The 14700-nt window shown below is 34.8% G+C and overlaps 1 protein-coding gene across 1 annotated transcript in view; it reads left to right on the top strand.

Annotated features, from left to right (window-relative positions):
* The window catches only part of RYR3 (ryanodine receptor 3), a 190089-nt gene that overhangs the window by 29584 nt on the left and 145805 nt on the right, over window positions 1-14700 (top strand). Inside the window, exons 2-3 of the mRNA XM_059474635.1 lie at window positions 11897-12016; window positions 13768-13875. Of these exons, the coding sequence (XP_059330618.1) occupies window positions 11897-12016; window positions 13768-13875 (228 nt within the window). The remainder of the gene's footprint in view (window positions 1-11896; window positions 12017-13767; window positions 13876-14700) is intronic.

Genomic DNA, 14700 nt, shown 5'->3' with positions numbered 1-14700 from the left:
CTACAACTTCATATAGTGACGGAGCAAATTCTGCTTTGTTTAATTTTTTAGGACTTTTCCAATTTGTTTTGAGTTCCTAAAATTTAAAGAAGACAATTTTTTGTCTCATTATATGGCCCTTATTTTCAAAGCTGTATGCATCCCTTTTGTCAACAGTTGATATAGACCATGTTTAAAATCCTGAATGGTATTGGGTTCTGTAAAAAAATCCATATGATTTTTGACTAAAAGTCAGCATTTCAGTTTCCTGGTAAAAACTGCCAGTCCAAAAGGGAAACTTTACATCTTTAACAAAGTGAGATATTAAATAAATGTCTGAAATATTTATAGTTGATAGTTCAGAGAGACTAGTCATAGACAAAACACATGATTTAAAGAATATGCTAAAAAAGTGCATACCCATTCTCATTTTGAAATAGATATGATCTAAATGTTTGTTGCTGCTGGTATCTTTACTAATCTGGTAGTGGTCATGCACTAAGATTCCAATAGGCTGACGGCTTCTATTTGGATTCCTTCTTGCTGTCAGGTGTCAAGTTTTTTAAATTGGTTCATCTGTAATTGAGACAAGACACTGGCCATTCCATTAATATTTATGGTCATCTTTCAAACAGTAAGAATTTCTAAGCTAAACCCTAGAGATTGAGTTTATTATGCCAAAATTTCTTACATTTGTGAACTTCACTTATGAGTTAATTTCTGCAATGAAATTTATTGTAAATTTGTCAGAATGGGTGTCCTATGTTATATCTTCCCATTACTAACTGCTTCACTTGCACCAGATGTAAAAGAAATGGGCAAAACAAACAAAATATATGCAACTATGTATATACGCAACAATGTAGCTTACATTCATTCCTCTGTCCAAAGGGATGCTCCTTCAAAATTAACTATAACATCTTCGTTTCCTAACATATCTAGTGTATTTCTTCATTTGCTTATATAACCTTTACCAGAGGTTACGAATGTGAGAGTTGCAAAGCATGCCAGTTCTGACACCACAACTCATAGAATCATAGAATGGTTTGGGTCAGAAGGAACTTTAAAGATCGTCTAGTCTAGCCCCTGCCATGGGCAGAGACATTTTTCATTGGATCAGGTTGCTCAGAGACCTGTTCCGATGATGGCACATCCACAGCTTTCCTGGACAACATGTTCTGGTATCTTATCACCCACATGCTAAAATAGTTCTTTCTTGAGTCCAACCTGAATCTACACTCCTTTAGTTTAAACCTGTTGTCCCTTATCCTGTCCTTACAAGCCCTGGTAAAAAGCCTCTTTTCATCTTTCTTATAAGTCCCCTTACATATTGAAGCACTTCATTGAGATCTCCCTGAAGACTTCTCGTCTCCAGGATGAACAACCCCAGCTCTCTCAGCCTTTTTGATGAGACCGTTGTTACCACCCTCGCAGCTTCTCTTGACAAGAGAGCTGCTCCAAATCTCTGACTGTTTCACAGCCCTCCTTGGGACCTAACATGTCCATTCTTGGTCTAACATGTCCATCCAGTAATAATGTTAAGGTACTTAGTCAGGGCACACCTTTCTTGGATAATTCCACTTCCTTGATCAGCATGGTGTATATTTTCATGCTTTTAGTTAATCTGCCATTCTGTTAATTAACATGTATGCTTAATGTCACTTCCTTTCTGTCGTGGTTTAACCCCAGCCAGCAGCCAAGCCCCATGCAGTCACTTGCTCTCTCCCACACCAGTGAGATCAGGGAGATAATCAGAAGGGTAAAAGTCAGAAAACCCCTGGATTGAGACAAAGACAGTTTAATAGGGAAAGCAAAAGCTGTGCACACCAGCAAAGCAAGACAAGGAATGAATTCAGTGCTGCCCATGGGCAGGCAGGTGTTCACCATCCCCAGGGAAGCAGGGCCCCATCACCTGGAATGGTGAATGGGAAGGCAAACACCATCACTCCAAATGTCTTCCCTTCTTCCTTCTTCCTCCAAATTTATATAGTGACAATGATGCTATGGTCTGGAATGTCCCTTTGGTCAGCTGGGGTCACCTGCCCTGGCTATCTCCCAAGGAGCTATGCACCTCCAGCTTCCCCACCAACATGGCCATATGAAAAGCAGAAAAAGGCTTTGGCTCTTTGCAAGCCCAGCTCAGCAACAACAAATACATCTCTGTATTATTAATCCTGTGTTCAGCACAAATCCAAAACATGGTCCTCTATCAGCCACTGTGAAGAAAATTAATTCTATCCCTGCTGAATCCAGAACATTTTCTTAAAGAATGGCAGGGCTCTGCCTGATAGGACATGACATTTTGCCTGAGATTCACCTACCTGGTCTGCACAGCTAGTTTACCCCAGCTCTATTAATGAGTCTTCTCTTTCTCATGCATTACAGTTTAAAAATCAAAGGAGTAATTTTAAAAGAATATTTAGTACTCAGCTTTAATGATAGATGATAGATAAATATTTTGAATATTACACTTGGTCTTGGCATTTGGTCCCTTTGTGGTCACTCTCTCATGCTATCTCATTCCCACAAAGAACTGTATAAAGGGAAAGGTGGAGAAAGCTGTGATACAAAGGGCAGCTAACTATCTAAATTCTTCAATGGCAACCACCTGGATTTGGATTAAAAATAAAAAAGAAGTTAAATGGTCAATATTATGCTACTTGACTTTCTGAAGCATTTTTTTATTCAAAGAAGGGTTTGTTTTTGTTTTTGTTTGGGGTTTTTGGTGGAGTTTTTTTTGTGTGTGTGTTTTATTGCTGTATATTTGCTTATTCTGCCTTGCTGATGCCTTGATATAAGATAGGGGAGTATGTTCCAGAGTTATGATTAGGCTTTTGTCCAACCACTGTTGAAGGTGTAGACTGACAACGGAAACCCCAATTCTATTTTTAAAATCTTCTGAGAACTGTCAGAAGGTGCTGTGTGAATTTCCATTAAAGAACTCTGCTGTCATCATAAGGATCCATTTGCAGTGAACAGGCTGTAGTTACTGGGAGAAATTTGTATGCTTACTGGGGGAAGACAGGTCTCAGACAGGCCCCATCCTTGGTACATTTCTACAAAGAAATAGAGGCTTTTAATTTATAAAAATATGTTAAAAACAACCAACAGCCAGTACTAGAAGTAAAACTAAATCTCCTGAGAATCCACCTCTCCCTGACCACCACTGATTTAAGATTGCTCTGGATATTGGTTTCCTTCATTTGTGTGTTTTGTGGTGATTTACAATATGAAGTGCCCAAGCACACCTCTTTTTTAGATTTTAACACATAAGCTTACCAGAAGATTTATTTATAGACATTTAAGCAGAGGAAAACCCAAGATGATATATTTATGTGACCTCTTCCTGTTTCAATTACATGACTGTGATGTCTGTATTTTGGGACCAAAGTATTCATGCAGTATGCATTTCTGTATGGAGGTCCTAATGAATTTTATCATATTGCAGCAGGCCTGTGTAAGCTCTTCTAATTACAGAAGTGAAAAATATAATTTGAAACTTTTATGAACCTTTCTTGGATCATAAGCTGACTCTGATTTAAACCTTGCTTTAGGTTATCCTTGGATACATCCTCTAGTAAACAATATTCCAATATAAATTTATGGAGCAAGTATGTTAGTATTTATTGAAAAATTTTATCTTTACTATTATAAGTGGACAGTGTGAGGAGAAGTGCTTTCAAGAAAGGTACAGAAGATTCATGTCTCTTTGGCAGAATGGCAAAATGTAACTGCTGTGAGACAAAATTGGTAGTTCTGTAAACAGGAAACATTTGCTTTGCTGGCATGTATGTAAGAGAAAAACCAATAAAAATGGTTTAATGACTGGAAATGTAGTTTGGGTCTTTTTTTTTTTAAAGGTAATAATTAAATTTGTCTGGATAACTTTATCTTTCTTAGCAGTTTACAGTTTTCTTTAAATTTTTTCCTATTATTATAATTTATGTGTTTTTTGATGAGCAGGCACAGGCTTTTACTTCTGCTGCCTGATAATATGATTGAAACTCTTAAACATGTAAATACTGAATAGAATATGGTAATGTGGGTACCTGTTTCACAGCCTTTTAAATTGAATAGAAGTATAAGGTTACCTATAAGAGCATTTGAATTAGGACAAAGTATGTCCAAACATAAGTTTGAAAATAATTATTTATTTTCCAGAACTTTTTAAATGTTCACACAGCTTCAACATGGATCATATACATTGCATATTGCCTCTTTGTTCTGTTTGTTTATCATTTTATAAGGAAGCATAGGATTAAAGTTCATACTGCTCATATTAATTTAAAAAGAGGGATTTGAGCTGTTGAAGAACTTGGTGACTTGTCATTGTTTTGATCTGAAGAAGAAAAGAGAATGAAAGAATACACAACAAAACTGTCCTGGAAGACACAATACACTTTATTTCCCTATGTTCCTTCTTAGTTTATGTCCAAAGAGGAGGCTCACAAGTTGTCCTCCTGTCAAAGTCTGCAGGCTGAGGGTGATGGCTCCTGCTGCTTCACATCACCATGTCTGTCTCACACCTTTCCTCGTGTGCTTGGTGAGGCTAAGCTGCCTCTAACAGCCACCCACTATTCAGGGGACCTCAGGATTCCACAGACATTGTAGTTTTGTCTGGGGACTGCTGATCAATGCTGAGCCTTCAGTAAAGACCTGCTAGGTTGCGTTTATAGTGTAACCTAGGTAAGTGTGTAAGCCTAGTAGGGTGTAGATAATTTTTGTTGGTTTCTTTGTTTCTATGTCTTTTGGGTTTGGGTCAGTTTTGAGATTTAAAAGCATTTTTGAGGTTTTATTTGGTTTCCTCTTTCTTTTTTCTCGTGACTAATCAAAAAAAGAAAGAAGTTTCTTTTTACCTTGACAAAGAGTAGGCAAAATGAAAAATCCGTCATACACTAGCTTTGTAACTGTAATAAATTTTTTTTCAAGTGAGAAATATCTTCCAACAAAAACAAAGCCCAAATATTCAAAACTTCAATTAGTCAAATATGTACTGCATAGTATTCATGAGTGTGGATGCTGAGAGAGAGAAACAGATAGTTTCCTAGGCATGGTTCTGGGAAAAGCTGTGAGAAACTCAGAGAAAAGAATAATAAACAATTATCTTAAGTTGCTGCAGCTGGTGTTTGTGAACATGTGGAATGTGTTATGGAAATATGCTTACCAAAGGGTGGTTTCTTAATTAACCACTCATGTGAAATGCATTGATTAAAATGACCAGATTAATCAGGTCCACGTGTGTCGGACTAAGATCTAAAAGAAGACGTCTCAATAAATGCAAGACCTTTTACCAGTTTGCCTTCTGATACAATTCTGTGTCATCTCTGACTCACCAGTGACACAGGAGTGTCAGTCACCGTGTAACAATGAACAATTATTTTCGTTATTTAGAGTGGAATTGCTTTAGCAAATAAATAAAGATTAATACAGTGGAGCTTTTGGAAATTTCCCCCAAGGATTTTTTTGTTGAGGGTTACAATTCAGTTACTTGGCAGAGGAAAAGTGATACAACCATGAAGCAAGACTTCTGATGTAGTTATGTACTTTGCTCTGAATCTGATGTGTGTGTACATATGTGATACACAGTTGTTCTTAATTGAAGGAAAATTACTTTATTTTTGCAGTACAGGAACCTAAACAAACTGAATTGTTCTAGCTAGATGGCAAATGAATACATTAAGTCATTTTTTTGGATCATAGCCTCAAACCCAAAACAACCCAAGATTTAATCAAAGAAGCTTTTAATTTTTATGAACTTAATTAGGAAATGTAAATATTTAAGACTGTGTTGCCTTGGTAAATAATAAATTCAGCAGCCAGAATTTTTCCACATCCTTTATCTGAAGTAGAAGAGCAGCAGCAGAAATAATATGCAATACCAGAATGGTTTTCTGTATCAATTTTATGAAATTAATTTTTCACAGTATAAAAGGGAGAAAAAATACGCATTTGCCAATTGTTGCAGTAACAATAACTGAAGCAATAAATCCCAAAATAGTGCATGAGTTTATAGGTTTGAAAAGTTTTGTTCTTTTCAAATGTGGAAGTAGTGAAATCCTTTAATGTGGTGTTTTATGAAGCTTCTGTTTTAGGATTAGTGGAATAATTGACTATATCTACTAAGAAGCTGGAAACTAGTTAATTATGGACACTTTTTTAATGGATCATTTAAATGGATTTATACAACAGAAGCACATAGTTAACTCACTTTATACTAGTATTTAAGAAGTCTTGGTATGCTTCATCAGCTTGCTAATTTGAGTCACCTTTCTTCAATTACCTTTTTTAATGAGTAAAACAAGGTATGGATGTGCCAGATGTTTCATATACATCATCAGCCTTATATCAGGGGTAAAATTTGACTCTAGCACAGAGACTGGTCGCTCTACCAAAAAAAAAAAAATAAATAGATCAAGTGAAAAAGCACTTTGACTTACTTACTTCTATATTTTCACCATTTTCTGTTGATTTAGACTTGTTTCCCACAAAGCACTGTCTAGACATTCAATGTCTAAGCTACAGCTTTTCTTAAAGCTGCTGTATTTCCTATGATGTAGGTGGATATTGAATATATAATCCTCCCTTGTTTTGTAAAAACTGGCTATGATGCATTATTTTTTTTGAGAGTAAGACTTAAACTGTTTGTGTAATTATTATGGACATAAATAATACGATTAAAAATAATTATTTCCTCCATCTATGTGAAATATGTATATGAATATGTATATGCTGAGAATGATGTCATATGGTCTGGAATGCCCCTTTGGTCAGTTGGGGTCACCTGCCCTGGCTGTGTCACCTCCCAACCTCCCCCACCTCCCCAAATTCCCCAAATTCCTTGCCACTGTGGCCTTGGAAAAAGCAGAAAAGGCCTTGGCTCTGTGCAAGCCCTGCTCAGCAATAACAAGGAACTGGTGGGCGCAAACAAATTTACCAAATCCATCTTTGGACAGAAGATTATTAACTCTGCATGTAGTTCCTTATTTTGTGAAGAAAAAAGTAGATTGCTGTAGATTGCAATTTCCGGTGAACTTCACTTGTTTTCCAAGATTATTCCAGAAAACTCTAAAGAAATGCAGTCCTATAGAAGAATCATTTTGTAGCCAGTGTTCAAATGTTTATTTTCATTCTGTGCTTTGTGATAGAGGGAGAGATGTGAGTAGAATGTTGTCTATGAAAAGGTGAAGGTCGCTGTGGATTTTTACTTAGTTTATTTTTTTGCAGCACTGATCTATAATCAGCAAGTGTCTCATTAATCAGGCCTGTATAGAGCATCAGCTCCATCTGCCTGCTTGTTTTACCATGTTTTATAGATATATGTTGGCTTTTTGTAAAGTAATAAATATTTCTTGAATGAAAGGATGTATTATCATAATGGTTTTACATGGTTTTACAGAAGAATGTACTTTTAAACAATTCTGTATCACTTTGCATTTAAGTTAGTTAATCCTGTGAAAGTACCTACCTGAATGTTTATCATAGCTGTAAGTTATAGGCCAAATATGTAATTTTTTTGAGAAAACTCTTTCTTCTTCTAGTATAATGACAAAATTGATTATCTAGAACTGATTAATTTTAAATGCCATGTCAATTTTATTTTATCAGTTTATTTTTAGCACTGAATATTATATGGATTAGGTATATGTTGACTCAGTAGGTAATAAACTAAATGTATGGTATAATTTTCCAGCAATATTTGCTTCTATATATTTACCCTATTCATGGTTCAGTGCTTGATAATATAAAATATTTTGAATTGTGTCTATTTTTGAATACAGCCCCTATTCAGATTTATGTGTACTATATAAATCACTACAACTCTAAATTATGGAATACATATACAACACAAATGAAGAAGGAGTTTCACTAATTGTTGGAATTTTCTTATTCTCAAATTCAGTGTTGAAAAACTAGTGAACAGAGCTGTAGCAAGGTCATGTCAACAATAAATTAATTCACCTTGATCACTGAATTCATCTGCAGCAAGTCAAGTAATTGAGTCATAAAAATCAATTTTTCTTATGTTTTGTCTTATTATTTTATCACAGAAAGCTCAGTTTAAGTTCACCATCACTTTATATTATAAAATCTGAGGACGAAAACAGCCTGAACATCAAGACAAAATAGTGTTTGGTAATGAACTACTGGACTGTGGTCCTTTAAAAATTAATTTTTAAAGTTATATAGTATACTGCTTAATTCTGTATTGCTGAAGACTAGGAATAAAAGTTTTCTGTTAAAAAAAATTAATGTATTCACAAAAGACATACTTTTGTGTAGAGTCAATTTCTAATTTTTGTAACTTATTCTTACAATTAGGATATATTGAATTTGTAACTATTTTAGAAATACCTTTGTTTCTCAGTTTATATTGACATTACTATATAGTCAAATTTGAAATACAGCTTCAGCTCTAGCTGAAGCAAGTAGAAATTTACTTTTGCAGTGCACAAAATTATGTGGTTACCTATTTTCAAAAAGAACCCCAAATCCCCCAAACTGTCTTTTTCCTTTTTCCAAAAGATATGCCCGTGAATACATGAATGGATTAGCTACATGACACTAGGTAAATTCTGCAGTATTTCAGACCATGTGGAAAATATTTTAGCAATTTTAACATGTTTTAACGCATAAACCTTCTTTGATTTGGGATGGAGTTACTTTGTGACTGTCCTTTTGCTAAAGGGCTGAGAGATGAATCTTAACCAGATTAAAGATTTCTGAACTGAAGGGGAGAACTTCCACTTCCTCTTCATTCAGAATAAAAAAGTTAAGAATTGCTATGCATCTGTGTTTGTGAATAGATGGAATGATGGTAATAGAGAATGTATCTCATGGTTAGCTTGATGATGCCACTGGTGGGAACCAGTTATTACTAAATGATGCTTTGAATGTGTGGACTTTTTGAGGAAGAATAGCAAAAGCAGTTTCTTGTGCAAATGCCCATCTGTAGTGGACCATTGTTTATGGATGTCCTTTCCTCCCTGTGATTGTGTGAACTCTAAGCCTGTTTTATTAAAAATCAACCAAAAAACCACCCAACCAAAGCAAACAAGCAAACAAACCAAACAACAAAACCCCCACAAAAATCCCCCACAAAAACCCCAAACCCCACCTCCCAAAATAAATTAACTAGAAAATGGAAATGTCAGAGCTGCTAGATGAAAAAAAATTGCACTTTAAACACTTACTGAATCAAAATAATTTAAATTTGTTGAATTACTTGTTCAAAAACTAGGCACTGAGAACAAGGTACTGTTGAGACATGGTCTGTGTTTTCATGATAGCCTAGCAACTCCATAAAACTCATTTCTATTAGCATCTTCAGGCCAGAAAAGCAATTACAGGCCTCAGCCAGAATGATGGTTTTTTTCAGTGAGAATATGTTAATACTGAATCATCTTAACAGAGAATAATTGTCTCATTTGCAGATTGTATTGGCTTTGCTAATTCTTTATGCTCAGTCATGAATGACTACTTTTTAAAGCTTTTCTGCAAAACATTCTGAAATACCATATAATATAATATTCTTGCCACTTTAAAAAATGATTGAAGTTTTTTATCCTACATAGCAAATACCCAGCTTGTTAAGTGTTGTAGCACAAAGGAAAGGGCACATTGGCCATTTAGGGGAATAACATAAAACATCAGTGTTGAATGCTGCATAAACTTCTTAAGACGTTCAGTGCTTTTATTTTGAGATTACTGCACTTAATGATTGATAAAGTTTTTCTAATGCCATTGTAAATTCTAAGTGCTTATTTTTCTGAATTCTAGAACATGAAAATATTAATTTTATTATATTAGGAACTCTTGCCATTTTATGCATGTGGATTTAAAAATAAAATAGTTAATTTATTTGATTAATTCTCATTTTAAGTAAGTTTTACACATGTTCATAAAATCATACAACAGTTTGGATTGGAAGAGATGTTCAAGATCATCCAGTTCCATTGCAGTGCATGGGTGGGGAAACCTTCCATTAGACCAGATTAATCAGAGCCCCGTCCAACCTGGCTTTCAACACATCCAGGGATGGGGCATCCACAATTTCTCTGGGCAACCTGTGCCTGTGTGTATCTACTGTAAGCCTTCATTCTTTCAGTTTGAAGCTGTTACCCCTTGTCCTTTAAAAGATAGGATGTGCCCCTGTAAAAAATCCGAAGACATAATTTTATTTTTTAGGGAACTATGAATTACAATATTGGCTACTAATGTACACCTCTGTGGAATGAATGATGAATACTTTAGTGTAGTAGGGAAAATAAATACAATTTCATTTATATAGAAGTAATTTAATGTAATGATAAGTGTGTGCTAAGTAGCAAATCTCAATTTTTTTCTAAATGTTGGTATTCATAAATTCATATTTTAGTATTTTAATATTTTTGCCTCTAAAATATGTATTTTCAAATCTTGATACAGGAACTAGATGATGAAAAATGTTTTAAACGTTATTTTTGTCTTACATAGAAATAGAAGCAGAAGCAACAGGAGGAAAGATAATTTTTTAGCATCAATTAATTCTAACAGAATTAGAATTGTTTGCAAATATGTTTCAAATTCTTTTTTCTGTACTGTTGAAACCAGTACTGATTGTCATGCAAAGCTAGATAAGAAAAATACTGTCTATAACTGCTGATTTATCTGAAATGTAATAATTGCCTATTTCAGTAAGAAGTGGTAAGCAGGCAGTGAAGGGTCACCTAAAAAAAAGCCCTGTAACTTGCACTCACCTGTGAAATCACACAAGTGAAAAACTTTTGATTGATGCTTTTGATTTCCCTCTTTAAAGGGAAAGTGTGTCACTTAGTTCCTTTAGTGAAAATTGCTTTCCTTGTGCCAGCTTTAATTTCAAGTGCCCAGAGCCGTGGCAGTGCCATAGCAGTGCAGTTGCATAAGGGCAGTGTAAATAGCAGCGCTGCTTTTAGAACATAATTGTCCAACTGATCCCAGTGCTCAGCACAGGCGGCTGTTGTGTATCTGCTTTGATAATAATAAGTGACACCAGTAGGACTTTGTAGCTGGAGGGGACAGTGACATATCATATCACTCCTGTTTTATCAGCTTCTGCCCCCTTAAAAACTTGTCAGGCAGTGTCTTTTGGCAAACAGTGACATACATGCCTGTAACAAAAATAAGTGCTTCTACATGCTACTCTCTCCGAGGTTTTTTCTTAGTGGACAAGTTTTGGAAAATAAAATTATTTTTAATTCTATATATAGCTTTGACACAGTCAAACACTAAAATTAATCTCTTTTGGCTTGCTTATATCAGCTTTAGTGTCCATATTAAGAGGTGAAAAAGGGTTTGGCACTTTATGTGTTCGGCATTGTATTATGCAGTGATTTGTAAAAGTGCTTTTCTAGAACGTTCTTACTCTTGGGATATGTCTTTTGAGGACCAAGCTCTTATGACTGAACTTTCACCTGAAAAATGCTTCTTGGATCTTTGGTTGTACACAGAGATTTCTATATTACACGAAAACTTAAAAGTTAATATTCTGCATTCTGAGGAATAGTGTTGATAGTTTACTGTGCTAACAAATACCACTGTTGTTTGCAAAATTGCAGTAAAGGTTTTTTACTGTAAGCATTAAAATATTTAGCTGAGTAACAGCGTGCCTACAGTTTGTTTTATATTGGTAAAGAAACAAAAGAAGACAACAGTTGTAAAAGCCTTGGAGACAGTGTGCAGTCTTCGTCACTTTGATAAAGTCTGGAATGTAAATCTCTATAGAAATCTTTACATGTTTGTAGATCTGTCATAGATATACATCAAAAGAATCTCTGCATACGTACATTATATGATTTAGAAGTATATTGCATTAATTTTCAACAGATGTTGCAGGATTTCTTAACAGTATAGTGTGCATATAACATCAAAATAATTTTTCTTGTTCTTTGTGTTGTGACAGGATGATGAAGTAGTACTTCAGTGTGTTGCCAGCATTCACAAAGAACAAAGGAAGTTTTGCTTGGCAGCTGAGGGACTTGGGAATCGCCTGTGCTTTTTGGAGCCAACATCAGAAGCTAAAGTAAGAAGCTGATACTCTCAACTGGTGTAACTGATCAGTGAATGTTAACCTACTTACTCACAAGCACATTTAATTATGGTTTCTTAAATATGATGCTAGAGGGACCTTATGTATCCTTTTCTTCCTGACTGCATCTTAGAATTGTTTGCAAAAATTTCCCAGAGATTCCAAATAAATTTTTAGGCACACCTGATAAGAGTAGCTTTAAGTAAGAGTGAAATTCTTTAACTAAGAAACTTCCTATAACTAAAACACTACCTATTTTCAAGATTAGGTGTCCAGACTGTTATTAATATTTAAGTTCACTGACTCCCATATTTCTGTTACTGCTGTCAGTTCAATACACCGGATTGATAATTTTAGAAGCATTGTCATCTGTCAGTTACTGGTGTTAAGTGTTACTCCTGACTTCATTATCAATCAGGATGTTGAATGTACAGGGACAAGAATGATTAAGTAAAAGAAAATTTTAGAGGATTAAAAATGGAAAATTGAAAAAAGAAGCCAGAGAAATGTGAAGGAAACAAAAACCAAACCAAATTCCTTCAGGGTAATTGTCAGAGCTGGAGAGGGGAAAGGAGAGAAGGGATGAAACTGTGAACCTCTACTAAAGCATAATGTTAGGAATAAACCAAACAGAGGAAGACCTCCTCTTTCTCTTTGGTTCTCTCTGCATCTTTTTCCTTAATTGTTTTTATTTCTTCACTTTTCATCACCTTAAAATGCAGCATTATCAGGACTTTTATTCTCTCTTGTCAGTCTGATTTTTAAAAAAAGTGCATATCCACTTTAAAGCTCATCCTCAGCCATGATCTTTATCATGAACCACAGAACACAGAGCTGTTAAGGTTGGGAAGAGTCTCTAAAGGTCACCCAAGTGCAAAATCCACTTAGAATAGCTTCAGACAGAACAGATTGCTGAGGACTCTCAGATCAGAGTTTGAGTGTCTCCAAGGGTGGAGACTTTACAGCCTCTCTGGGCAACCTGTTTTACTGTTTACCATGCTCACAGTAAGAGTAGGGCAGTTTTGTCATATTTTAAAAGTATTTCTTGTATTTCACTTTGTATCAATTTACTCTTGTCCTTTTACTGGGTTCTGCTGTGTAGTCTCTGGATGTCTTTGTGCTTTCTGCCATATATTTTTGTACATTGTTGGTTCCCCTTGAGACCTTTTTCTCTTGAACATATCTTTCTTTGGACATATCAGTGCCAAGAAATTGGAAAAAAAAAATCTGTTGTGAAGTTTCATGTTTCATAAACAGCAGACATATTGATTCAGAAATTAGGATTTCCTTAAAGAGTTCATATTATTATGTCATTAAATTCTGAATCTCAGCCATCTAGTTACTACTGTAAATATCTTCTATCAACCTCATACATGGTATAAGATCTTATACTTTCTCTTCTGTTTTGTCAGTGACATAACAGAACAAATACAATGTCCATGGTGTCATTTTAAAAGGCAGGAAAACAATAATATATAGGGGGAAAGTTTTTGCATTTGAACTTGAAGAAGCTTCATTTTACTGTAAGGAATACAGCTCAAGGAAAGTAAAATGGCTGTGTTGTCAATTCATTAAGAATGGATTTATATTGCTTTCATACAGGAGAGTAGCATCTACCTCAAATGCAGATGAATAGGCATTAAGCATAGATCCAAAAATTAAAATAAACACGTTCCAACACACTTTTCATTGTGTTTCACCTGTTCTGCTGATCTGTTCTTGCACTGTTTAATTTATTTTTACAGTATGTCCCTCCAGACCTTTGTGTCTGTAATTTCGTCCTTGAACAATCACTGTCTGTCCGAGCCCTTCAGGAAATGCTGGCCAGCACAGGGGAAAATGCTAGTGAAGGGGTAAGTAAATTGATCTCAAAGAACATTAAATCTAAGTACAGATTTTCCTCATTTCTTTTCTTGTCCAGGATTTTCTAGAAGAGGTTCCTGATGTCATAGTATTCTTGGGACATTATTGCTCCAGTTGTGTAATCACTTTAATTTCTCTTTGGCAGTGAGGAGCTGGTGCAACTCTTTTGACAATTGTGATCTACAAATCCAGAAACAGCATCAATTTGGTTGTTTTGACCCTAATTTTCCAATTTCAGCTCAATCAAATTGAATTGAACTTTCATTCTGTTACAAACAGAGCATGATAAAACTGTCTTTACTTATTTTATGACCTAATGGCTTATTCTGTGCTTCAGATCTTTAACTGGGACATATCATTGCACAGATGTAAAAGATGGAGTTATATCACCTTTGAACTTGCATTGTCAACCTTTGCATACATGGTTTTCAGACTTCATTAATGCAGATCTTTTGTTTTTCACTGCATAGAAAAGTCATATTCTTTATTTTTGAAATTACATTGCATTCTATAAAATAAGTCTTGATGAAAATAAAAACATATGCTTAGGAAATCAAAAGAACAATTTAAAAATTTCTAGAATTTTAAAGAAATTACGTAATTTTTAATATTTCAAAATATTCACCCCAAACTGCAGCTGAAAGATTTAATCTGAGGTTAATAATGATATACGAATATTTAATTTGGAATTGGAAGTAGAAGACATATAATCTCTGATAAAAATGATCACTGTTGCTTAAGGAACAGAAGGCAATAAAAAAGAATGTAATCTGTTGTACTGCATTTATTTTGAAACTATCTTGTCCTTCATTTAT

Source organism: Ammospiza nelsoni, chromosome 6, assembly GCF_027579445.1.
Source record: "Ammospiza nelsoni isolate bAmmNel1 chromosome 6, bAmmNel1.pri, whole genome shotgun sequence".
NCBI lineage: Eukaryota > Metazoa > Chordata > Aves > Passeriformes > Passerellidae > Ammospiza > Ammospiza nelsoni.
Note: the sequence above shows the minus strand (reverse complement) of the source record. Positions and strands in the feature narration are given on the sequence as shown.